Here is a 27,801-nt window from a genome sequence, read left to right on the forward strand (position 1 = left end):
CAGAGAGGGAGACAATTAATTGGATCCGAGTATCCAAATTTCTTCTGTTGCTTTTAATCTGTGGTTTTAGAATCTTGCCGTTAACATCCAGGAGTCCAAAAGATGTGTTGGCATTCATTAGGGTCAGGGTTACTATATGTTTCTAGCTTTCAGCTATAACCTTTTCATGCCTTTTAATCTAGGTGAAGCGCAATAAAGTCGATTGGACATTTTTTTCCCATGCATTGTGGAGAAGAGATTTCATGGGTGATTAATTTAACCTCTTTTCAATTTATTTTAAGCAGCGATCAGTTAAATAAAACACTTTCCAGAATCATAGAATTGTTGAAGTTGGAAGGGACCTCTGGAGACTGGCTAGCCCTTTGGTCAGAGCATGGTCACAGGGTCACCTAGCACATGTTGCCCAGGACTATGCCCAGTGGGGTTTTGAATATCTGCGAGGATGAAGATATATCTTGGGCAACCTGTGCCATTGGTTGACCACCCTCACAGAAAAAAAAAAAAAAAATCATTATGTTTAAATGGGATATCTTTTATTTAATTTGTGCCTGTTGTCTCTTGTCCTTTCACTTGATACCACTGAGAAAAGTTCTGCCTTCCTTATTCTGCCACTGACCAGGTATTTACAAGCATAGAACAGATCCTGCTGAGTCTTTTCTTCTCAAGGCCCCCATCTCTCACAGCTTCTTGTCACACAAAAAGTGCTCCAGTCCTTTACCTGCCCCCATAAACTTCAGCTGGCCTTGCTGCAGTAAGTCTTTGTCTCTCTTGGGCCCTGTTCTGGGCTGCCCAGTACAGCATTCAGGATGGCTCACCAGTGCTGAGCAGAGAGGAAGGATGGCCTTCCTCAGTATGCTGGTGATGCTCTTCCTCATGCAGAGTGGGTTGCTGTGGGCCTTCTTTGCTGTGAGGGCACATTGCTGGCTCGTGGCCAGCTTGTTGTCCCTTGGGTCCTTTTCTGCCAGCATGGGTGGGATTATTCCTGCCAAGTGCAGCACTTCACTTTTTCCCTGTATTGAACTTCATGAGGTTACTGTTGGCCCATTTTTGAGCCTGTCAAGGTCTTTCTGAATGGCAGGACAACCCTCTGATGTATCAACTACTCTTAGTGTTGTAGTATCTGGGCATTCTGTCACACCTCGCAAGTTATTGATGCGTTGCTGAGCAATATTGGCTCTTGTATTGACACCTGGTGTGTGCCTTTGATGACTGGCCTCCAGTGAACTTGGTGCTGCTGATCCTCAACATTTTTTGGCCAGCAGTTCAGTGAGTTTTCTGTTTGTCTTACCCTCCATTCATCCATTTTGTGTTTCATCAGTTTGTCAGGGAGAAGACAACTGGAGGCTGTGACAGAAACATTATTTAAGTCAAGAGAAGCAATGTTCAGTGTTCTGTCCTTGTCCACTTGCCCACTTGCGAAAGGCTATCAGATTGGTCAGGCGCAATTTCCCCTCCATATATTCATGCTTACCATGTCCAAACACCTTCTTATCCTTCCTGCATTTGGCAATGGTTTTCAGGTTTATTTTCTCCATTCCTTGCCTAGGAGTGGAGGTGAGGCTGGGGTTGAATTTCTTGAATGTATAGGTGATATTTATTCTCTTCCAGTCCTCAGGGTTTCCTCCGCTCACCTTGACCACTGTGATCCTTTTTAATCTTTCAGTGATTGAGTGCTCTCACAATGACAGCAGCCAGCCCTCAATACCTGTGGTGCATCTCATTATGGCCCATGCATTTGTGTGTGTCCAGTTTGTGTAAATGCTTCCTAACCTGACCCTCCTCCACAGAGAGGAAATCTACCTTGCTCCAGGCTTTCCCATGGTTTTCAGGGACCTGGGATAGCTGAGGGATAGTTTTATCAGTAAAGAGTGAGATGAAGACGGCATTCAGTGTATCGGCCTTCTTCATATCTTTAGTGGCAGTCTCCATCAGCAGGGAGACCATTTTCCATAGTCTTCCTTATGCTGCACAACACCAATGGAAACATTTACTGTTTCCCTTCACTTTTATGTGGGTTGTCTACCTGAGTCTGTGATCCCAGAGAAGTTGTAATTCTCCAACTGCCTGCAGACCTTTTAATTCATCCTGTTTGCTCTGCTGTGTGCATTAGCAAACAGGCTCTTTGGAGAGGTACAAAAGCATTCTGTTTTCCCAGGAGAGATAGAATACCTTTACCCATAATTCTGCCTGGTAGGCATTTCCCTGTGTACATGTACACATTTGGGGTGGGACCCCTACAGCCCTGTTTTTTTGCTTACAAATTTCCTCCTGTTGACGCTGTCCCATCTCTTTGCTTGCCAACTTGGTCCTTTACTTCCTCTCTTGATTGCTGGTCATGCTCTCCTACTCTTGTTATCCCTAGCTTGAATTCTCATTACTGGATTGGCCAGCCTGTTGGCAAAATGTTTTTCTCCACTTACATGGACAGCATTGCTGCTAAACCATCCTCTGTCCTTGTAGAACATCCCATGATCATTTAAAATCTAGAACCCTGTAGCCCACACCACCTGCACAACAAATTCTTGGCTTGTAGGATCTGTCACTTCCTTCTTCACCCTTCTGCCTTTCTGGAGGGATTGAGGAGACAACTGTCTGAGCTCTCCATGCACTTGACTCCCCCCCACATAACCTAACAGCAGTGTAATCAGTGCTCAATGCTTTCGTTGTCTCCAGCGTTACCTTTGTGCTCATATGGGAGAGCAGCAGAGGGTCATAGTCTGCAGCAGCCTTTTACAATGTCCCAATGTGAGTCTCCAGCAGGCAGCAAACCTCCCTGGGCAGCAGCTGTGGGATTCAGTCCCCCCCAGCAGGGAGCTTTCTGCTGCAAGTACCCACCACAGGTGCCTGTGCAGCTCAGTTCTTTTGCTGGCTTGAGTCCCTTGCAGGACAGAGCTTGTATTTACAAGAGAACTATTTTATTTAAGTGTTTTATGTATTTTACTCTTTGTTTTGTGAGCAAACATGCGTAAAAACATTGCTGGAGAACTAATTACATGTTTTGGCTTTTTATTTTTTTATTAAGCTTTGTTTATTTTTGAATGTTATACTGCCAATGCCATATGGGTTAGCTGGCTACACAAAGGCTTTTTGTGCTAGTGTGGCTGATAGAGGGAAAATCATATGGGGTATTCCTGTGCTCAGGAAGATCAATGAGTAATCTCAAATCAGTCTGAAAGTCTACAGAAAGATTAATGTGTATCAGTATCTGGTACAGGACTCAATAAAAATTATTTAAGATTACCTTTCAAGTCCAGAATTTTTACTTTAGGTTATACCATTGATGCCTTAGGTTTTAACTTTTATGTTTTTCAAATCCTATACTGCTTAGTGTGTAACTCTGAAACATCATATAGCCTGTTAGCTGCTGTGCTCTCATGCTGGTTAAACATAACAAACCATTTCTGGGCCTGAACTCAAGGACACCTTGTTGTCCCAGGCCCCAAAATATGTAAACTAAAGCCTCTAAGGGGGAGCAAACTTGTGGTAATTACATCACTACCTGAAATTATAGTTGGAGAATAAATCCTGATATGCAAATGGACCAAACTTATAAAAGTGTGAAGAACCCCTGACCCAGGGTCCTTCTTGGGTGGAGCCCCTTGGAGGCTTTTGACTGCCCAAGGTGTACCTTTGAAGGCCCTTCAAATAAATACCTGCTTTTATTCTCTTAATCTCTGTTTTCAGGGAGCCACTTCAAGGCATCACCAGCATAAAAAGTTTTCCCAAACCTTGCTTCATAACCTGTTTTAAATCAATGAAATAGATGCCATTTTAACATTATAACTGGTTTCACATGTGTCTTGTTTCTATTTGTTCTAGGAAATGAACGCCGGAAGTAATGTGAAAGGTCATATGAAGCTCTGTCATAGAATAAATTTTCTAAAAGAGTGCTTTACCTGTAAGTTTTTCTTTTCTGTTGTTAAATATTAAGTTATATCATACTGTAGGGGAAAGAAAAGGACTTTATTTTGGCATTTTGACTTGCAGCTTAATTGTGAAGAAAACCTTTCCAAGTGCACTGTGCAACACGTGGTATTATTCACTTTCCATATTTTGGTAAAGCCCAAACAAACATTTTTCCTCTAAATAAATAACTAAAACTAACATTTTCCCTAAAACTTATTAAGGTTTTGAATCCAACGAGCAAGGTTTTCATGCTATTTCATTACAGATTATACATCCACTGTGATGTATGCTAAACTGCAATTGCTTATTTTTCAGAAATTCTTTTTAAAGTGAAAGGTAAAAATTATTTAAACTTGTATGAGAGTGTGAAACTAGCACTAAAAGCTCTTTGCAAAGATTTCATATGTGGGTGTCTGCTGTGACTGAGACACCTTTGGGATTCAGAGTTATTAAAGTATATGATAGTGCCCTTTACAATTGTGTCACTTGTGGCAAAGAATTTTCTTCAAGCTAAAGTGAACTCATTTAATTTTGTATCTGTCTTACAATAAATTCCCCTTAGGGATTTAAACTATTGCTCTCATCTTGAGTGTAATTGTCTACATCAAAACACTTAAATTGGGAGATATAAATTTGCTCTCCTGGCAAAGTTGCAAGAAAAATATTAAAAGATCCATTTTACACAAGGAACCAAAACCATTAGGCTTGGTCTTGGCAGATTCACGTGGGTGGTGGCAGAGCTTTGAACAAAGTACAGAAGTTCTTAGTCCCTGTCAAGAGATACAATTTAAAAATATGTAAATATGCCAAAAAAGTGTATCCTGAAGGAGATTGGGAGTTTGCAAGCTACAATTTCGGCATTATGTTAATTTTTTTCCCTTTTGTATATAATTATCATTGTTCAACTAAGCATCACCTAGATAGCAAGTTCTTGAAAATTATAAGGGGGAAAGCACTATTGAAAAATGTTTCAAAACTGATAGTAGGTATTTAATCCTTTAAAAGTAATAATTTCAGAATTTTTTCATTATCTAGCACTCTATTTTAAAGCAGCAGCAACGCTTCTGCATGGGCAGCATAGGTAATTTAGTTTGACATAAAATCTTCAACTAAATAAAAACTTGCAAACACTAGTCCTCCAGTATTCAAGCTCCTTACGAAGTTTCAGAAAATTTCCTGATGGTTTTTTGATTTTCTTCTAAATGTGCTTCTTTGTCTCAGTATTTCTTTACTGCTCTGATGTAACATGAGACAAACATAAAGTAACTACCAATACAAGCAAATCTGTTAGAAATTAGAATCTTAATTCTGCACTTTGAGTTGTAAAGTAGAGGCGTTATTGTCTTTATTATATTAATACTTACACGGTACTGGTGCAACTTCAGCAATTGTCCTGTGTTATCCTAAGTTTATTAAAATTACTCCAACATTGGAGCATTTCTTTTGGTTTTATCAAAGAATCTGGATGGGCTATTTCAGGATAATTCAAGGAGACTTACAATTAGCCAAGGAAGAGAGAAGAAAAAGTGCTGCTCTGATAATGCTGTCTTAATAACCAAATTAGTCAGATTTTCAGTATTATTCAACAGGTTTAATTATTTAGCACTAGTCAGGTGGATTTCCAGTATCGTAACAGTAGCCTTAAAAGAACACAAATGATAAGAGGTAAGATTGAGTTAGAATTGGGTAATTTATTTCAATTTTGTCTTCTCTTTCAATTAATTGCTCTGTTCATCTCTTCGTGTCTCCCTGAGAAGTGCTAGTATTTGATTTGTGTGCACATGTATACGTATATGTGTGGGTGGGTGTGTATCCATTAGAGATATTTTTAGTCAGTGAAGATAAGACAACAGTTGGGACAAAAGTACAGAAGTGGCTTGGAAAAATCATAGGTGAGAACATGGAGAAAAGTCCTTGACAGGATGCAAACGTTGAGTGTTGTGTTGCATGCTGAGCAATAAAGTACATTTACAGCCTCCCAGGCAACAAATGCGTTATTTGGAATCCTGCAAAATGCTGATTTTAATACAGTGACTGCATTTGAGGACAAAATAGCAGAATTTTTTTTTTTTCCTGATCTAAACTGTTTGAAACATTGTCTATTACTATATAGTTATAGACAATTCTGAAGTCTGGTTAAAGAGCTGGCAATATCCAATAATATTTCTTCCTGTAGACTGCAATTGATTTTATAATTCATGTGTTCAACCATTATATTGGTATAAACAGAAAAAACAATGTAGGGAGGATAAAGGATGTTGTTATTATTATTATTATTGTTCTTTTATAAGCACAGGTTGCTTATAAAGCTTATAAAACAAGACAGAGAAATCTAACATTTTTGACCATTACATAGTTCCAACTTATTTGTCTTTTTGCTAGAAATAATTCCATACTGTTAATTTTGATATTGATCAGAAGCATTTCTGTTACACGTTTAATGTACCTGCTAGTATTCTGAATTAATTAATCGGTATTGTAAAACTGGCTGTCATGATACACAGACAAGCAGTAACATAACTCATTGAGATTTGTAGATTGTGGTGGCAATTACTTAATTATGATCAGTTCTTTGATGGTTGTGTTTTTCTTCCCAAAGGAGTTTCCATGTATTATTTTTATTAATATTAGTTGGTTAACAAATCATTGCATCATAGAATAGTTTGGGTTGGAAGGGACCTTAAAGATCATCTCGTTCCAACTCCCCTGCCATGGACAGGGACACCTTCCACTGGACCAGTTTGCTCAGAGCCCCATCCAACCTGGGCTTGAACACCTCCAGGGATGGGGCAGCCACAACTTCTCTGGGCATCCTGTTCCAGTGCCTTCTTACCCTCTGAATAAAGAATTTCTTCCTAACATCCAATCTAAATCTCCCCTCTTTTAGTTTAAAACTCTTCTCCCTTTTCTTATTATTATCCAGTTGTGTAAAAAGCTACTCTCCCTCTCTTTTATAAGCTCCCTTTAAGTACTGAAAGGCCACAAGTAAGAAAAGAAGAATATTTTTCTACCTTTCTTTTCTCCCCCACAACTGGATTGTTCTGTGTTCAGCTAATCACCATCAAAATAATATTTCAGTCCTGTGCTTATAAAAGATCAAAATTTTACCCATCATAATATGTTCTGTGTAAAATAAGGAGTAGCAAAAAGTCTACTGCTATATGTTTATAGAAGAACCAGAAGTTCTAAATATGATAGCCATTCACCTTGACAGAAACTGAAGAGTAGAAATGTTCTGTTTACACATTAGATTATTCCCCTTCAGGAAAGGCATGTTTGCTGCTGCACAGCAACAAGTGCTCCTCATTTTCTTTGAATAATTCCCTTGCTGGATCTTGGAGAACTTAGCTTTTTCTCCTATTCTTCTCATGCCCTCTGAAAAAAAAAAAAATTATTTGAAATACCTTCTCTTGATTCTCAACTACAGAGTTGGATCAGTTATGTGGAGATCCTGATGAGCGTCCTGTGCAAGTATGGCAAAAGGGAAGAGTAACTGGGTTAAAAACCAGAAACACACTACCAAAATCAGTAGTAAGGATTGAAGTAATATCTATGGAAACTGGTGAACACTAACACAGATGTTTTTGTTGTAGAAAATTCCAAGACCCTAAGACCACATTAATTTTCAAAGAGTGTCATGCACAGCTCTAATTAAGGTTTCACTTATCACTGGGAATTGAATCTTACACTGCTCTCCCCATGCCTGCCTCTTGTCTTTCTGAACTGAACTTAGACTTGAACTTTAATATCATGTGTTGCCTGTTTTCATGTCAGCTTCTGTCAATATATTCAGCAGAATACAAGTCTTAATTGTAGCATTTCTGCTTACTGTAAGTATCTTCCTGATCATAAGTTTGTGCAAACCTAAATTGCAGAGTAAGGAGAATAGAATTATTGCAGAGGTCTTTCATGCTTTGCTTCATTACTTATTAGGTAGATTTTTTTTTTAATAGGGGGTATACTGAGGAATATAAATAGATATATCTGAACTGATGACACTAAAAAATACAACAGCTGTCCCTGTTGTTGCTTGTTAATTTGCTGTGCTGAGGTGTAATTTCATGCTTTGTTAAAATCAGACATATTAACTATGATTTGCTGATGGTGAAATAAGGAGACAGGCTCTGTGAAATTTCTGTGTTTTAAAAAATATATGGTACCTAATATTCACTGAAAGTAGTGGTCAGGGAAAAGTATCCTGTAAGTTAAATATGTTGACACAGTAAAGAGCATCGATGAAACTAAACTGAAATATTTTATTCTTTACAGTCACTATGCAGTTAATATTTTCTCTAGGCATAAACTTCCTAAATCTCAGGTAGTGTCACAATGCATGTGTAGATATCAAAATGGTGCTAGTCAACAAGTGCACAGCATTCCTAATCCACCAGGCATGGCTTCATTAGCTGCTGAACATAAGGAAAACTGGAGGATTCTGTGAGGTGCCTTAAAAATTAGGAGCTTGATAGCTCCTCATGATGTAAGCAGTGCTAAATTTGAGAAAGTGCTGATGGGAAAAAAAAAAGACACATAAAGAGAAGAAAAATAGTATTGCAAAGAATTCTCGCGAATTGAAGATAAGATAGTCTGTTTCAATGAGTAAAATAAAATTGAGGTCCAGTGGGAGAGAAGAAAGGGAATGATACAAGCAGTGAGTACCTCTGAACAATAGTTGTTATTTTTGATTAGTCTAATGTTTTTCAAATTCAGTAGAAGACAACTTCTTAGTTTATTTTAGTTGTGAAAATATACATTGATTCTATATATTTTTATCATTAATAAGTCTCTGGTTAATTATGTGTAGGTTTAGAGAATGTATGTATAAAAGTTGTAAATGCTTTGATTCCCTCATTTAGGATGGTGTGGTTACAATATGTGCTTCCAAATAGCACAACAAGATTTGGCTTCACAGCCTCTCTCGAGACTGAATTTGCATCTATTCCTCTTGACTGTCTTGACCATGCTACAGAAGTAGCTTGGGAGGAAAGGAATGAGCATTGTTATATAGCCCATCATTTTTACTTCACCTGCTTGTTACACTTGTTGGATATTACTCCACAGTTAGTCCATTGACAGGAAAGGTTATCTGGGATTAAGAGCCAGTGAAAAATCTTTTTTGCTGACTTCGTTTGCAAGTAATTGTTTGTCCTGAAAATAAGATTAATGCACTTTAGAGCAGGAGTCATAATAATATTAGAAAAAGTACAAAGAAAATTCTTTATAGTTTAATTCGTACCATTTAACAGTTACAGCAATTTTGGGTGAGATATGGTATTGTTATGTTATATGTCTGCATCTCATACTATCTGGCTTCAAGCAGAAAACTTTATTTCAGCTTCCCAGCAGCAAAAAAGTTCAGCTCCAGTACCAATAATTTACAGTGTGGAAGGATTGTATTGTCATAGAGGTGCAAGGGGGGCATCAGGACCTCCAGAGTGCCCACACAAGCACACTTCTCTCTGGGGAGCCTCCTTGGACCCACTGAAAGCAGAACACTCCTGAGAAACCTCACATTGGTAGAGGAGCAACTTCTGTTTTTTTCCTTTGTGTTGCCTAGGAGTTGATGTGTCACTGAGCGTTGTGTCTCCCTCCTCTGAAGGCAGGTTTTAAGTGATTGTCTCAGGAAATGTCATTCAGCAGGATTACTCTTGCCATAGACTACTGATATAGTCTGAAAGACTGTCATGATTGTGGCCTTCTTGTGCCTTCCACAGAGCTAGAGAGGATAATTATTGATTAGCGTAATGAACCAAAGATGGCCCAGTTTTTGTGGGCTGATTCATGCGAGAATGGTCTAAGGATTCACCATTTCCACTGCCACCTCAATAGTTTCCTGGAAAAAAAATGTGTAAGCTCTTGACTCTAAACTTCAATGGGAGAAGCAAATTCATACTTACGTAATTACTTTGATTGCAGTTTCTTGTTGTAGTCTATTTCAGGTAAACCTACACTGCATGAATCATAAGAAATTGCTAGCTAGAAAACAGTTAGAATGTCAAGAGGTGCTTTTGCTCCTCAGTTAACTAGTTTAGCATTAATGTCAGGTCTGTGTAGCTGTAAGATTAGGGTTGTTTTTATTTCTTCTTTTTTTAAGTCATCTGTGCATTGTGAGAGCATTGCCTTTCAACTGTGCAGTAATCTCTGATAGTTTGCTTGTATTCTTAGATTTTGTATGACTTTTGTACTCCTCAGGCTTCAAGATACCCTCTTTGTGTGTGACTGTGATAATTAGCAGGTTTATTTAACAGAAAACATCCTAAAGAGTGACATTAGAAATTACTGTCAAACAGACAGGAAGGCAGTAGAAATACTGATGTGTTTCCTGTGTATGTTTCTACTGTGATTAGTCAGTGAAAGAAGTCTATTCTAAAAGTAAAACTTGCAAAACAAGCAAACAAACAAAACTTGTCTGTGCTGCTATCTGCAGCTTTCTGTTGACTAGGAGCTGGGAAGTATCAGCAGCTTGTGGGTTTTTTTGCTTAACTAGCCCAGCAGTGTACATAGGCATAGAGCTGGGTAGAAGATCTTGAGAAAACAAGGTTTTCTGTGCTATTGCCACCTCCCATTACTAGCATTGCATAGGCGTTGCTGCAATCCTTGGCCTTTCCAGGTTCAATTGTCTTGTTATTAGTGGTAAAATCGGAAAAATAGTCCCGATAGGTGGTATTTTGTGTGTTTAAATAGCTAAAATACATAGTTGTAACTGTAGCTACAGCTAGAAATTCTTAGCAGGTACACCCTGCAGCATGCCTTGTTCATCTTGTTCTGTGGTTGGAGACATGACTGGACTAGAGCTAGGTGTGATTCTTCCTGTGCAGGAGGGTTCCCTGCTGAAGCATCTGGCACCTGCATAAGTCAGAGAGGAATGATGGGTATTAATCTTGTATTCATTTGGAAGATACATTCCTGGAATGTTTTGCAGAAATAATTTAAGAATTCCTTAATTCCTTAAAAGTGGAAACTTCCTTTGATAAACTTGTTTGTGTAAATTGTCCAGAAACTTAATTCCTGAGGCTAAGTTATCGCTGACAGCAGTAATTTTCTCTGTTAATTTCAGAGCATGAAATCTGCCCAGACATCTGGGCTTAGTAGAGGAGAGTTGTTGCTTTGGAGGGTAGGCTGTGCCCACTTAAAAGTGGCTAAGGTTAGGGGGTATATATACACTCTTTCTATCCATCAAAGAAGCAGGATTGCAGCAACTTCCATTTTGAAATAAACTTGGCTTTCATATTGAAATGACCTGTTGAAGAGGTGGGAGTAGTGTGCATGTAAAAGAAGTAGATTAATTATCTATAATGACTCCGTTTGGCTCAATTGACACTAGCGGGCAGGAAGATCCCGGAATGACCCTTACAGCCTCGGTTTCATAGGTGCTCCCATCAGGAGTGTCAATAATGGGCTGGCTTCCACCTACTCAAACATGAGCAGCCCCGAGAGGGGAGAGCTGCTGAGCCTTCTGCTGTGCTAGAGAAGGAGCACGGCTGTGACGCTGGAAGGTTGGAGATGAGGGGGTGCTCTGGAGGGCCTCTGCCCTCACGTGTACTGACTTGGCTGTGGCAGCATTTGTGTGTCCGACTGGAAGTGTCTTTGTGTGAGGTGATAAAATGACGATATTTCCTGAGAGCTGACAAAATGGAACTGCATTGCTCACAAAGAAAAATTGAAAGCTGATGTTCAGTTCTTGAGAAAGCAAAATGACAGCAATTCTTTTCTGACCATAGACTAACTGAGACTTTTTTTGTTTTGGAAGAGATTGAGTGTATTTTATTTTAAATTACCTTTTTTCCCCCCTAAATAAATCACATTGTATTTTGATGGAGTTAAATACACAAAATAGAGAAGACCTATGCATAAGCAGAGTTATGAGACAAAAAGATATAAGAGGAAGCTATTAGTTTTTTCTTTCCTGGAAGATTTCTCTGAATTGCAATGTTTTTAATAGTCCACATAAATAAATTTTCAAAGATGTCACCATGAATTAGAATTTTGTTGTATTTGAGATATGCATTTAAGTACAGCTATGCTGCTGCTGCTACTACTACTACTACTATTTTTAGGTGGAATGATAGCATGTTGAACACTTTGAAACAGGCAAATGTGAACTCATCTGGAGAGATGTATTCATAACCAATAACAATTAAAAATTATCTTATTAGCTCTTATAAGTCTCATCTGAGACCTAAATTTGGATTTTGCTAATGTATCCTATAAACAATTCTATCAACAAAGCATCTAAATATATTCTGATTCTTAATGTAATTATGATTTTAGTTACAACCTGTAACTGAATTATTTAGGCTAATTTGATGCTTTATGAGAATGCCAGCCTTTTGCAATTTATGAAATTTCTTCTGTACAATTTCATTTAATAGGCTCTTGCTTTCTGTCCTGACAAAGTTCTTCATCTACATTTTCTGTAGGTATTTAGTTACATTATTCACTTTTGTTCCTTGTCATTCATTTCCTCCAGCTGGATGGTCTGTCCTTTTCATCAGTGTTTCTGCAGGTGGAAGTTTTGTAGATTTCATGCTGTTTAAGTGAACCTGATGGGGTGGGAGTGTCACAATGAATGTTTATGACCTCGCAGCAATTGTTTCTGTGAAACTGGTGAAACTTTCCACAAAACAAATGGAGAGCAAGTACAGTAGCAGTTTTGGGTTTGTTTTTTTTTTTTTCTCTCCTATTTTTTAATGTTGGTTATGCAAAGTTTTAATTTGATCCTATTAGTCTGCACCCATAATGTGCTTACTTTATGTTAGAATAAGTCATAGCAATAGCTTCCTTTGTTTGTTTCAAGAAAAGTACCCCAATACCCATGCTTAGTTGTTTTCACAATTGTGATCCCTGAATGGAAGAAAAGATGGTATTTACACACATAAACTGAGCACTGTTTTTATTGCAAGGAGTGTGAGGTGGGGAGGGTTACAATGATTCTTTGAAATCAGAGAATTTTCATCCTTTTGTTGTTTCTAACAAATGTCATTTTATATTAATATAGCCTAAATGTTCTAATTTTATTAAGACTGGGTTTCTAATTTTCTAGACATGGCACACATATAAAGAAATATTTTTTTCCTGTAGGAGTGCCTAACGTCTAAATATACAAAGAACACGCGGGTTGAAAATGGAGTTTTACAGCAGTAGCTTTTTCTTTAAACATAGCTTACTTGTCCATCCTTTATCCCCTGTTTTCTGGTTGAAAGAAAGTTTCTTGTCGAGAAGCTTACAAGGAAAGTTTTAATGAAGCGTTTGTTCACTTAGAAAATAATAATAATAAAAGAAAGATTATTAGTTAAATGAAGAAATTGCACCCATAGCTGAGCAGACAAGCATAGAAGGCAGATGCTCGTACGTGCGTCATGCTCGTAGTCATCCGCTGCGCTGAGTAAACTGGGCTATGCAATTCAGAGAAGGGCAGCTCTCAGCTTTTTGTTATGTACTGCCAGGGACTCATGCTCAGGCAACAGTGGGAAATTTCAACGCTTTTCTAAAGCAAACAGTTCCAAAAATTGCAGCTGTAGGGTACTTGATCTAAAAACAGATTTGTACCTGCTATTAATTGGATCCAGGGTGGACTGCACAGTGTGCAGCAGTAAGGGAAAATTTTGCCTTTGCGTCACAAATGTAATGAAACTCTTGACCCAGTGCCACTAATAGCTGTGGCTTAGTTGACACAATCTTGTAGCTTTTTTAAGCTAGTAGGACAGCAACAGCTCAGGGCTGCGATAAGTATTTCATCCTTAGCTGAGTAATAGGAGAGAACAAAGCTTCTTCATTCATTGCTTTGTGTCTTATAGACACCAGCTTTTTATTCCTCCTGGTAAATGCATGTTACAGTATTGTTGTTATAGGTCGTATTCTTTTTTGTGTCACTTCAGTTTTCCTTACTGCCAGTTAGGGAGAATCATCTAGCGAGGGGTCATTTTTTAACTGCATTTTCTATCTGAAATGAGAATTTCAGTGAGATAAGAAAGCTCTGGGTTTTCGGTTAAGTTGGTTTAAGTTTACTATTATATCAGAAAAGTCCAGTGGGATGAGATTTAGGTGATAAAATACCGTGTCAGGCGGCTGAAGAATATTGGAGGGAGGGAGCAAGAGCCAAGTAGGAGGAAGTTCTACAGTCTATTTATGAGATAGAATAGTAGTATAAGATAAATGATTCTTAAAATACTAATATCTATGAAGTGTTTATCAATGGATGATGTTATAAAAAGTGATAATAGAACAAGATGTGCCTCAATAGTTTTTGTGAATATTTGAAGGTGCAGACTTTGTTCAAGGTGCTTTGAGACTCATCCTTCTGGGAAGCAAGGAAATGTTATCTTTGCAAACTGTCCTGAAGGAATTTTAAAAATCTCCCCCAAATAATGTTTGTCTGAAATGGAGATTTTGCTAACTTCAAAAAATATTCAGTTTCTGCTTCAAAAATATTTTCTATTTCTAGATTTCCGTTATTTTGACCTGGAGCAGTTCATTACTGTCATGAAGCATGTTTGATATCTAGTGTGTCTTTTTTATGGTAAGAATAAAGTTTTACTAAATTATCTTTGAAGAAAACAAAGAACAAATCAAGAAAATTTTTCAAATATATTCAGTGTAGGATAAATTCATCGCTGGAGTGAAAAGGAGAGTTTTAAAATATGATTATAGTGGATTTTCTAAGGAATTTGTTGCCAAATCACATTTGAAATTTAGCAGCACAAGGCTTTTAACTTACTCAGACTCTTCAGAAAATCCATAACCTAATCCCAGTTAAAGTGGCAAAGTAAGTAGCACCCAGAGTAAAGGATCTTTAGGTGCAGAATTTAGAAATATTCTTAGGAAAAAGACAATTTTATTGGTTTTGAGGTATTTTTGTTCTTTTTTTTTTTTGCTTTTCAGCTAACATTTTCTCTAATGTGCCTATTAAACTGGCATGGTGTAGTTGAATAGTCATAGTGTCCAAAGCCTTTATTGATTTTCCCCAGCACTGTGCATTTTCCCATTTTTTCAGTCATTTTGTACAGGGTTTTTCCTTGTTACTTAGAAGTATTTACTTCAAAGTTTGTGTTGGATTTCCCTATGCAGTTTCAAGTAGTTTGCCAGTGGTATAATCAACAGTTTTAAAATGTCACCAATGTATGGGCCTAGTTGCTAAACCCAGTATTTCTGTGCACTGGAGAAACAGATTTTCCATATCTATCAACTGAAATTTGTGTATATGGTTTGCTATCTGCGTATAGTGTCTGCTTGGAGACAGACGCTACCCTTGTGTTTTTGCCACACTGTGTACCTCAATGAGAATAAAGATTTATTCCGTGCTTGCAGTGTTAGTTACTAGAAAATGTCTGTAAGCTTATGCTCTAAATGGTCTTGAAATGTGTGGCTTTTTGTAGTTTCCCACTGGTAAGAAGTTTCTCAAGGGGGACAAAAACCCCAAACTGGTTAGAATTCAAATAGAAATAGTGATGTCCTGTTCTGTCATTTTCAGTTTGTGTATTTGCCTAGTGACAGCATCATTTTAAGGGTGGACCTTTGCTGGGTAAGAAACATGTGAAGCTTGTGCCAAGGCTGTGATTTTGCTCGTATCTTTAATGGTAGCTTTTAAATCCCAGAAGGAGGTAGATAGGAGTGGTTTCACATCTTGGAGGTGTTACAGTGTGATCCTAACTTTCAGAGCTGGGGTATCTGCTGCTCAGAATGGGAAATGAAGACTCTTCCTTTCATAAAGCTGAGCTTTATAAAATTGGGTTTTCTTTTGCAGAGTATAAATGGGGTGTGAACTGTTGCTGGTGTTTGGAAGTTGCTCCTAGTGAGTCTTAAACTGTTGCACTATGAAAAAGTGTGTGATAATTGGTAACATGGTAAGATACTCAACAGTACAAAATAAACTTTTAATCAGTATGTGATGTGAAGAAACTGGATATCTTTATAGCATAAGGGGGGTGAGAAGTGAACCTTATTTCAATCCTGAAGATTAATTTATTAGCTGTTTTTAACCAGGAGATTGACAAATCCGACCCTTTGTTAATTTAGGCTCTTAATAACTTCTTCGGACTCTTTTAAAAAGTGCAGGTTTTCACTGAGAAAAACAAGAAAAAACTTACTTGTGTCTGAAAATATTCCTGGAAAAGATGACTTCAGAAAGTGTACTGGAGAGCAATTGTAACTTTTTTCCTGATTGTTTTTGATTGCTATGGGCAAATGATGAAAAATCATGCTCACCAAAGGTGAAATAGCTGTGTGGAGGAGGTGGGCACTCTGAAGTGCTTAGTGGAACTTAATACTAGTTACAGTATTGGATCTTCTTAGGTTGGATTTTCTTCCAGTGCTTAAGTAGGAGTGTGATTACAGAACAAGTGCTTTTCAGAGTATCCTCACATTGCACAGGAGTTAACGCCAAAAAGTACTGGTATTGGTATTGGTATTGGTGAGAATTCAGTTTTTTATTGAAGCCTGAAAGAAGAGTTAAATGAAATAGCACATTATATTTAATCTTATCTTCCAAAGCAAAGCATGCAGGCAGAGGTAAGATAAAAGTATGATCAAATCAATCTTGCAATGTTTAGAAAGCTGGTAATGGAGTAACACAAAGAAATATATAATTAAATCTGTGGAAGAGGTGTGTTAATTTGGAAGGAATATTTAAAACCCATAATCTTCAGAAATACATAGGGAGAGTTGCAATGATAAGCCTGGGAGTTTATGTTGGTGGGTGCTTTTCCTTTAGGAAATAATTTTACTGTCTTTCTTCTCCTGCATGCCTCCCTGCTGAATTACCACTGTTAGATGCTAAGCTCCATGGAAAGCAAGAGACAAAGTAACTTCCTGGAGACTCTTGATTCCCTGATCAATTAGCAACATGCAGAAACCTGAATAATTTTTATTTCAATATTGCTTTTCAAAAAATGTTCACAGGTTTGAAAGTAACCATTGGATCCTTCAGAGCAGGAACTCGAGGGATTTGTTTTCTGAACCTGGGTCTGCTACAATTTAAAATGAGAAAGCTGTATTGTGATAATAAACTCAAAGTTAGTGTAGCAATGTCCACCTAAGTGTAATAACTAATTACAGAATTAGGTAAGCATCATAATACAAAACTGTATTTGATTAGAAATTAATATCTTTGTACTAGTTATGTGACTCTGCTTTTGGTATACTTTCACAATTTTAAGATTAAATTACAAAGTTAATCCCATATTTTTTTTGTCTAGTAGTTTAATAACATTTTGAAATTCTTGTTTTCTGGAGAAAATAAAGAGGGACAAAGGAAAGTCTTCTGTTTGTTTAGAAAAATGCTGTATCACACATTTCTAAACTTAATTATCTTTATTTAATCAGAAATACATTCCATGTTTGTTAAAGAAATAACTTTTTCTGATTTCATTAGCTTCTCAGGCCTGTAGAGTTTCAGCCAGGGAATGTGCTTTGTTTTGAACTCAGTCAGTGACCCCTGTAAAAGTGTTTAATTAACTTTTGCCAATGTCAATATACTTCTATTATACTCAGCAGGCTGGATGAGCTCCCTCTGGTGGCTCATTTACATTGAGGTTCTGTTCCTTCCTTCATAGCTGTTTACTCAAGCGAACAAGGCTGCTGACCCCAGGTATCAGTCAGGCATCAGTTCCTTCTGGGCTTATACTTTAATTGAAAAACATCAATAATTTCCTTACAGAATGAAACAAAAGCATTTAAATTCACAGGAGGTTCAATTCGTTAGCAAAATAAATAAAGAGCTACTGGGTAACAAAGTAAGCAAATAAAGCCGAATTACTTCCTTCTAAGTCAAAATCACACAGTAGGTGGATGGCAGTAATTTAGCACTGGCACCCACTTACAAGAGTGCTTATTCTTAAACCTAAGAAATATTTGGATATTAAACCAAAATATTCGGACATTGACTGTGAAATTGTAAATGGCGTTCAGTATCAGCAAGGAGGAAGTAGGGCAACAAGTAAGATTACAAACATGGGCTTCAGGAGAGAAAATTTTGGCCTCTGAAGGGATATTCTAGGAAGAACCCCATGGGAACAGGCCTTGCAGGGAAGAAGGGTCCAACAGACTTGGCTGATAGTCAAGAATCGCTTCCTCCAGGCTCAAGAAGGATGCATCCCAATGAGCAAGAAACTGGGCAAAGGCGGCAAGAGATCTGTGTGGATAAATAACTCCTGTCATTACTCAAACAGAAGCAGGAAACACACAAGTGATGGAAACAGGGTCAGGCCACTTAAGCGAATATAGAGAGGTTGTCAAAGTAGAAATTAGACAAGGAAGGTCAAGGCCCATCTGAAATTAATTCTGGCCAAGGATGTCAGGGAAAGTGAAAAGGACTTCTTCAAATACATCAGTAATAAAAGGAAAAATAATGTGGGCCTGTTACTACATGGAGGGGGGACCCTGGTAACAAAGGACACAGAGGGTTGAGTTACTGAATGCCGCCTTTGCATGGGTCTTCACTGGCAAGACCAGGCCTCAGGAATCGTCGACTCAGGTGACCAGGATAAAGGAATATTGTAAGAAAGATTTTCCTTCAGTCAAGGGGAATTGGGTTAGAGAACACCTAGTGGTGAAGACTTGACATACACAAGTCCATGGCCCCTGATGGTATGCATCCATGAGTGCTTAGAGAACTGGACAGCATAGCTAGACTGCTCATGATTGTCTTTGAAAGGTCTTGGTGATAAGGAGATGGGCCTGAGGACTGGAAGAAAACAAATATCACCCCAAGGAACTACTGGCCAGTCAGCCTCACCTCAGGCTCTGATGTTGTGATGGAACGACTTATTCTGGAGGCCATCTCTACCCACGTGGAGGACAAGGAGGTGATCAGGAGCAGTCAGCATGGATTCACCAGAGATAAATCAACAAAGATGATGAAGGGACTGGCACATCTCTCCTATGAGGAAAGGCTGAGGGAGCTGTGCCTGTTCAGCCTCAAAAAGAGACAACTCAGAGGGGAACTCATCAATGTCCATCAGTATCTGAAGGAGGGTGCCAAGAGGATAGACCAGGCTCTGCTTGGTGGTGCCAAGCAACAGGCAAGAGGCAACAGGAAGAAACCGATGCCCAGGAAATTCCACCTGAACATGAGGAAGGACTTCTTTACTGTGTGGGTGACTGGGCACTGGAACAAGTTGCCCAGAGAAGGTATAGAGTCTCCCTCACTGGAGATACTTAAGGACTGTCTGGACACGTGTTGATGACTCTGCTTGAGCAGGGAGGTTGGACGATATAACCCCCTGTGGTCCCTTCCAACCTGACCCATTCTGTGATTCTGTAAAGAAAATTATTAAGAATGTGAAATCCATGTTTTTAAAGTGGTTTAATCCTGTAGATGAACTACAATATGAGTTAAAATGAACCTTGGTATCAGAATTCATTTAAAGTATTTCACAGCATTAAAGAGAAGCATAATCACATTTTTTATAGTCTTCTTAAAATTAAGAAGCCAGGGGAATTTGTGTGTCAAAACCACCAGCAAATTTAAAATGAATTCTCCACCTCTGTAATGTTAATTCCTACAGATACTTTCTAATTCCATGCTGTTATAATTTAATGGCATCCTTATCATACTGGCACTGAGCCATCTTCTCTCAGAAGCAGTGGAAGCTTTGAAGCCAAACAACATGCAAATTGGACATAAGATTAAAAATTTGTTCAATATAGAAGATTTTTTTTTATTAAGATATTGTCAATAAGCAGGTTACAGAATTTTTTTTTTTTTTATTAAGGTATTGTCAATAAGCAGATTATAGAATAAAATATTCAAAAATTAGAGAAATTATAGTTTTTGGAATATGAATATTTAGGCAAAGATGAATTTTTTCTTGGAGAAAGATGAGATTAGGAGGGAAATAGCAGTGTTTATAAGACGATCAGATAGCCATGTGAAATAAAGGGGAAAATAGAGTATAATCAACAATAGACACCTGTAGGAAGTTGAGAAGAAATACCTTTTAAAAAGTGGTTTAAATTAATATTCATTTGCATGTTTAATATCTTGCATTTTTTCATGTTCCTTAAAGATTCTAGCAGCTGAGATTCACAAAACAAATAATGCTTAGCAAGCATGAAAAACCTCTAAATTGAAAGTCTATAGACTTTCAATATTCACACAAATTGACCTGTTATTTTTTGATCACAAATTGTTCATCTGTCTGTTTTCTTTGTCAAATAACAATTGAAAGCATGGTTCATAGCATAATATTGTGCACCTGAATATGTGCATTAAAAATAAACAATCTAGGTCTTCCAATTTAATTATATATGGCTAGTAACAGAAGCGGGTAGGTTAGCAAATAATTTTCTTTTATGCAGGTTTTTTAGAACAGTTTCCTACTGTGTTCAAGTCCAGAATCTCTTTGATGTTGGTGATCAGTCTATGAAAAATAAAAAGTCTAGTATTTGAGGAAAGTACTGGTGTACTTTGTTCAGGACTAAGAAGAATTGGTAATAACTTACTTGGTGCGCCCTGGGACTATACTTACATTTTTTCAGCTGATGGTAACTAGCATTTTCCAGTCATCCTTTCATAAAGGAATACGTTGATCCCGACTGATCCTTAAATCAGTCTGTACTCCTGGCTGCTACTGAATTTCTTTTTCCTGTTCTACCAGTGCCATAACTGGGTTTCTTGTACTATTGAACTTCATTCTGTTTCTCATGCTCTCATCTTAGAAGATTGTCCAAGTCTTCCAGCATTATGCCCTGGTCCTCCTGTGTTGAGTGACAGCTTTGAAAGTTGGCCAAGAACTTGAGTCCCTTCTTACCAAACACTGGAACTCTGCAAGATTAATGGATTCAGTTTTGGAGCATTTAACCCAAAACTAAGCAGGTGAATTCCACTGCTTGCTAAATTTTGATGCTTCTATCATAAAGACTGTCAACCACCTTATGTTAGAGAGCTGTTTAGATAACTTTTTCATGTATGTCATTTAGAAGTGGGAAATAATACTTTGTGTGGCAATGTCTTTAGTTACCTCTTACTCTGAAGAGGCACATGGACAACACCATTTCAATTTTGTGTGCTGGTGGAAATAAGCAGCTAGACAGCATGGCATCAACTACAAATGCAGGAACATAATTTTATAGTGTAATGTTATGAAATGATACTGCCTTTACGTTGCCAAAGGCCAGCAACATTTGTAAGCAGAGGAGTGCTTGAGAGGTTAGTGTTCATCATGAAGGTAGATGTTCATCACACCTGAACTACAGAGGTAATAGGACCTCTTAGTACTTGTGGGCATACACACAAGTTGGGTACTGCAAATTAGAATAAAGACAGTGGGAGTCCTGTCTGTGTAGTGAGTAGCTGAGTGTTTCCGTAGTATAAATAATTTCTTCAGTGGACCCTTTAACAGCATAATTTCAGTTCTTTTTTAGTATAAATCGGTTAAGTACATAGTCTGCCCATTCTGCCAAAAAGTTAGTAATTGACTTTTTCTGATGGTTTTTATAAGTTTTAGTTACATTTGAACAAAAATTCTAAATTCTAAATGAGCTGTTCAAGTTACTGGCAGTTTGTATAACTTTGCAAGTCTTCCCTTGTTCCGTATTTCATGGGGACACTGTAGTGTGATGAGTGAATAGTATGCTTGGTTTAATTTAGATAAGGTAAACTTAGTGCAAACACCACACTGGAGGCATCCATGATGGTCTTTGTGTTCAGCAGTGAAAATCAGTTGGTTTTAGTTCTCTTATCTAGGAGATAATGAAGATAATTGTTTTTAATAGCTGGGGGCAACATTTTATCCAATTTATCACCATTCTGTCTTTCCATATCTCACTTTCATCAATCTAAGGTTTGGCTAGGTAAACTTTTTTTTGAGGTACCAGTCATATTTTAATTCCATCTCAGCTATTACATTTTGATTTTTAACTTTCTTTTTGACTTAGAACATTTCTAGAACATCTGAAAATCCAAGGTCATGGAATGGTACAAGATGTTCTACTTAGGTAATAGATCTGTTCAGAATATGCAAGTGGCAAATAGATTCCTCTGTGTTTGCAGTCACTTCTGTTAGTCTCAGTGGAAGAGCAGATTACCCATGCTTAGTAATGCTGTTGATGAAATGATGTGTAATAATGTACAATATTCAGTGAATGGCAACATAGAAAAATATCCAAAGACGTTAGTTTGAAATTTTGAGTTGATTGCTTCCTTAATACCTTTAATACACCTCTATTGCTCTAATGTACCATATTACATTATGTGGTACTTCTCAGCACTTCAGTCAACTGCAAAACTGAAGGAGGCAAGGCAAAAAGCTGCCAAATCCTCCCTGAGGATCTAGTAATGTGATGGCTGCATTCAAGTCTATAAGAGCTCCATGTGGCATTTAAAAAGCAACTTCTAATATGGTATCTCACAGCCATTCATTCTTATTTGTGAAGAATGCAAATTCTATTCAAGTTTTTAAAATAAGTTTTGAATTTTGATTCTGCTGAGGACTTACTTGAACATGAGTTCTGCTGAAAACTTGCATTCCTGATGCTCCTCCATTTGAAGCCAGCCCACAGTGCAAAATAGTATTTAGGACCTACTCATTCACATAGCAGAGAACAACAGGTTTTCCCATTCCCATCTGGAATACGCTGCTTTGGAATATTTGTGTTTGGCTAAAGATATCTTTCATATTTATCCTAATTCCATTACTAACTTTGTGCTTCTGTAGGCTTAAAGGTTGGGAGAAGATCTAAAGGAATTTTTCATTTATCCAAAAACTTCATTTGGTTCTGGTGTCAACTTCAGGATGCTGTGGAAGCCCAAGGGATTGGTTTACAACAGTCCTGTTTGTTCTGCATTAGACTACTGCTAGTTGCACTTTTAATTTAGGTTTTAGAAGCTTCTGCTAAAATGACTGTACTCATCCCAGTTGATCATTATCTAGCACTAGTATCCATCTGCTTCCACAGCTGCTGTAGAGTTCAGACTTTTGTCTCTGTACCTAAGTTGTGATTACAAGAGAAAAAATCCCTGTAAGGTAGTAAAGGGAGCACAGCATGTACAGTGTTTGTAACTCTTCTGTTTAGTTTTTGAGGGAAGTGAAAGTCATTCCTTAAACTCAGGACTATAGGCTATAAGTCTGTACTTTTTGTATATTGTGTATTCGTAGAAAATGTGGTTTTTTTGACAAATAATGTGGAGTTCAAAAACCAAGTTGTAAGTATTTTATGTCCACAATGATTTTTTTTTTAACTTCATAGTTTTGGCTGAAAGATCCTATAATAGCTGCAATACCTCTTATCTAAAGATGATTTTATGTAAGTAAAAAAGACCTAGAATTACCTGTTTCTGATAGTGTTATTTATGCAGGTATACTTATTATTATGGTTTTTCCGATTCAAGGGTCCTGTAAAAAATTTTCTGTAAGTGATGGCAGAGCTATTATATATAAGCAGAGCTATTATATATAAGCTGCCAGTGAACTGGCAGTACACTAGTACATTGTTTCCTTGCAATTGTGTTACAAAAGAGTTGTATTACTGTCTTTCATTCTCTCATTGACACTTGCATCACCATGGTTGAACCACTAACCGTAGCTGATCAGATCCTCTTCATTATTCAAAGTAGTAGTCTCGTGTAAATGAGTATGGTGAGAAGATAATGTGCTCCTTATTAAATTAAACTAAAAATGTAGTGTGTGTATATAGGGTTATAATTCTGATCCCATTCTGCTGTCAGATTCTTATGGAAGTGCTGCCAGGGATGTTTTGTGCAGGTAATGTATGTGTCCTGAGTGTCAGAGAGGACACTTGGAGCCATGTGTGAAGGGAATAGATGAAAATATTTCATGTGTTGCAGGCAAGAGCAGAAGCACACAGAGTAGTCCACAGCTCAGGAGCAGACCTACATTGTGAGACACCAGGAAATAATTCCTTTTGTCTTAGTTTCCTTCATGATCACCAAGATCTGATTGGCACTGTTCATAAAGTCTGTACTGAGGGGAATGTGTTGGGTGACTGAAAATAGAGTTGAGTTCCTTGGCTTATCCGAGTTGGGATTAGTAGAGTTTCAAGTAATAAGTGAGAGGAGGAAGGGGTGGTACTTCTCTTTTCTGTAGTTACTTGCTTCAAGAACTGTGAATGATATTAATGTAAATCAATTACTAATGCACGCCCAAAACATAGCTCTCTTCTCTGCCAATGTCATTTTCACCTGCTCCAGGTGACCAGTTCTCTTCTGTTGTTGTTACCCTCCCGAGACTGCTATCATGCTGCTTGGCACAGCAGCTTCATACTTCACTGAGCAGCTGTCACGCTGTCCTTCAGGTGAGGCATTGCCCTGAAATTACAACTCTTTCAGTGGTACGTTTGCCAAAATTAGCGTTCTTTGAATAGAACACCACAGTCTGTTCACCATGGAGGATGAGTGGAAGTAGATACATTTTCTAACAAAGAAAATGGGTTGTGTGTATGTACGTAAAATCACTTTGTTTACAGCTTTGGGACTCTGGGAGCTAAAAATACATTGTAAATTGAGATCAATAATTTTGTTGCTTCATTAAGATGTGCTCTGATGTTGTGCTGCTGGTGTGAGATCACAGGTGTACTAATGCCTATGCAAAAGTTTTATGTTTTATAATTCTATCATGTAAACTTGAAAAAGCAAAGACAGAAATGTAAACTAAAGTTTAATGAAGAATGATCCCAGCCACACCTCTGCTACTGACTTGTTTAGTGTGCACCTGGATATGTCCTGTATTTTCTAACAGCTTCCTTACCATGGAGCAGTGGTGTTCTCTATATTTCTAGGTATAGCAGTATGAGGCTTGATTGTTTTGCCACTTGTTTTAGCACTTAGGCTGAGAAGAGCCATGTTCAGCATATGTACAGGGAAGGCAATTGCACGTTAATTTGAAGTCTCCACATGGTGAAGAAATGTAATTAGTGAAATAGTTAAGCAGAATGCAAGCATGGAACTACCTAATGTTAAAATATAGCCCTTGTTTGGAGCAAGGGCTTTTTGTTACATACGTATTAATGTTATAGGTTCACTTTAGGGGAAAAAAGGGGCCACGCATCATTTTAAAAAGAACTAAGCACATCACACCCTGTAAGGTCTTTATTCTAGCTAAAACAGACATAGAGATAGGATTTAAGAGATTGCTGGTTAACCCAGAAATCTCTGACTTAAATCTTAAGTTCATATGATTTCAAATGCAGAGTTATTGGCGCAATATCAAAAGGCAGGTTGACTTTTTTAAGCTTAACTAGACATGAAAGCACATTTACAGGAAGGTTCCATTTTAATACCACAAACCCTCTACTTTTCTATCAATATTTTTCGCAAAGAGGTGAGTGATTATCATGACAAAGCAGAGTCAGGTTTAGGAATTCTTAATCTGGTTGTGCCTCAGAGGAAGGAAAAGAGCTTTTCTGTAGCTTTAAAACTTTCTATTAAACTGAAAAGGAATTTCCTTTACATTATAGTCGAGTTTAAGATTAACAGTTAACCTTTACCAGCCTGGTATATGACATTTCTTGTCTTTGAATACTTCTGGAATAATTTTTTGATTTACCACTGTCTTGGTAGAGCTGGAACTTGTCTTTTTTTCTCTGTTTGTATTCAAAATTCAGGAAAATTTCCCTGTGTACATTGGAAGTTATTTAAACTTACATTCAAACTGATTTTGGAATATTAGAAATTAAAAATGGAATAAGCATTTTAAATATAACTAAAAATGTGTAAAAGGAACTGTGTAAATGCCAATAGACTTAATTTTATTCTTCGTAAATCTATTCCATGACTATGTAGATATAAAATGTGTTATAAATATATAAATATAAAAATGTGCACATATACACGTGTGTCTTGCAGCATCTCTAAACTCCTAGCACAGATTGTTTCTTTGTTAATGCATTTATAAACTCTTCTATTATAGCCTGTCAATATACCTTAATTTAAATCAGTGATGTAAAACCGGGATGGCAACCTGAACCAGATGCCAATTTATCTCAGGCTAGTCCCTTGTAAGCTCTATTAACTCAGACTGAGAAATAGTAACTAAAGTGGCGGAGTAGTGAATCAACAGTATTTTAAATCCTCCCCACTGGCTTTGTAAGAGAATCCAGGCTCTTTATAATGCTATTATTTCTTGTCAGAATTCTAAGTTCCACTCTGTACAGCTGGAAATAAAGATGATATATTTCAGGGCTTGGGTAATATTTTTTTTTTCTTTAATTGACAGCATATTAAAATGTTGTTGGTGCTTGGTGTGGGTTTTTTTTTTCTTTCATTCCTGTATTATTTATACGGTGCTAAGAATTTGACTTCTGATCTAATAATTTCATTACTATTTTTAATCAAGATTAGTTTTGCTGGCACTCCCAATACTTATCAAGAATAATAAATTTTTTAGAGAAGTATAAAAATTTCCTTTCTTCGTATTCATTTTTGTAATACAGCACCTGGGACTTTCTTCTATTGTTTTGAATTTTAAGGGGAGGGGAAATGCTGAGTTTTCCTGAGTGTTTTGCTTCACCTTAACTGCGAGCACTGAAGCTGCTGGGAGGGAGAAGCTCACATAAGTGACATTCTCAGAGTGTGTGTGACTATTATAAAGGCATGTGTGTGTCTGCCTCTGGCTCGTCCTGCTGAGCTGGCTTCTGGTGAAGTCTCGGGAAGAGACGAGCGCAGCAAAGGGTTAAGTTTTTACTATCAACCCCAGAAAGGCACATTTGCAATCCCTCCCGGTCTTGTCTTCCTTTTTACACCTCATTTGCTCACCGATACTCCTCACTTCAAGGCAGATCCTTTGACCTAAGCAGATTATTGTAGACGCATGAAGGACACAGCAAGCTATCCTGTGCTTTTAAAGGAGGAGATTTTGGCTCCAAAATAGGACACTAAGCTTTTCAGCCTTCTGCTGCTGTACCTAGCGAGCACGAGGCAGTGTCTGGAGGTGCTTAGTGGACTCCTGTGGAATCGGATGGGAAACAAAAGCAGAAGTGGCAGCTGCTGCAAATGGGGGAGCCTGTGCCGTTAGCGGGAAGCGATTGCTAATAAGGGCCTGTGAGACCTGGGTTTCCTTGGTTTCCATGACACTTATTAGGTAACACAGAAATTGAATTGTCTCCCACAGTGCTCTTGGGGGATAGTGGTATGACGGGGTGCTCCAGGGACATAGACTTGCAGCAACTCATCACTCTAAGCATGTGAAACTCCCTGGATTGTTGTGCCTTACTTCTTTGTTTGCTGTGTCTTGCTTGTGTTTGCAATTTGCTCTGCTTTGTTGATTTTTTTTTTTTTCTTTTCATGGAAGACCCTGGCTACACCGTTTCTCAAATAATATTTTCCCCTTTTTATTTAGAGCTGAGCTTGGCAAAGAGAGGATATGAACAATTATACAGGTGGGCTACTCGGGGGGAGTGAAGATATAAGGCATCCAAACAGGTACTGGCAGCCTGCAGCTCTGTAAAAATGCCACTCCAGCAGATTTCTGTAGTTCCAGCGCGGGAGACTGCCAGCAATGGGAGAAGTTCAGTGGGCACAAACAAAGAGAAGAGCAAGGAAGTCGAGGTAAGAGGAAGGTTTCAATTTGCTACGACAGGGTGAGGGTGCCTTTGGTAGGCAGTGGGTCTGGCTGCGGAGCAGGATGCGGCGTTGCTGGAGCGTTGCAGAGGGCTCAGGGGTGCAGCTGTAGCACACTGCAGGGGATGCTGTGACAGCAGCACCTCAGCTTTACAGAGACAAGGACCCTGCTTCAAAAGTAAAATAAATAAATGCGGGAAGTTACAAATTGCGTTAGGGGGTTTTAACATTTTCATTTAAATGAGTGCAGCCTGCTAGTACTGGCAGTCATTGTTCCTTATAAGCTGTCAAGTAGCAGTTTCTTTATAATAGGTTGGATGAAAAAGTAGTTGGAGTAAAATCCCTGTCTTTTTTTAAAACCAACAAAAATAATGTACTAAAGC

The 27,801-nt window shown here is 37.9% G+C and overlaps 1 protein-coding gene across 7 annotated transcripts in view; it reads left to right on the top strand.

Moving 5' to 3' along the window:
* MARCHF1 (membrane associated ring-CH-type finger 1) overlaps positions 1–27,801 on the top strand; it is a 231,141-nt gene that overhangs the window by 73,248 nt on the left and 130,092 nt on the right. For 2 of the 7 annotated variants that reach the window (XM_048302997.1, XM_048303003.1), the window contains exon 2: positions 3,820–3,898. Coding sequence is in view for 4 of the 7 variants with exons in the window: in XM_048303001.1 (XP_048158958.1) it covers positions 27,308–27,406 (99 nt within the window). In the remaining 3 variants the exon portion in view is untranslated. The other 5 variants (XM_048303001.1, XM_048302999.1, XM_048303004.1 and 2 more) reach the window with 5 other exon arrangements.

This window comes from Corvus hawaiiensis, chromosome 5, assembly GCF_020740725.1.
Source record: "Corvus hawaiiensis isolate bCorHaw1 chromosome 5, bCorHaw1.pri.cur, whole genome shotgun sequence".
Taxonomy (NCBI): Eukaryota; Metazoa; Chordata; class Aves; order Passeriformes; family Corvidae; genus Corvus; species Corvus hawaiiensis.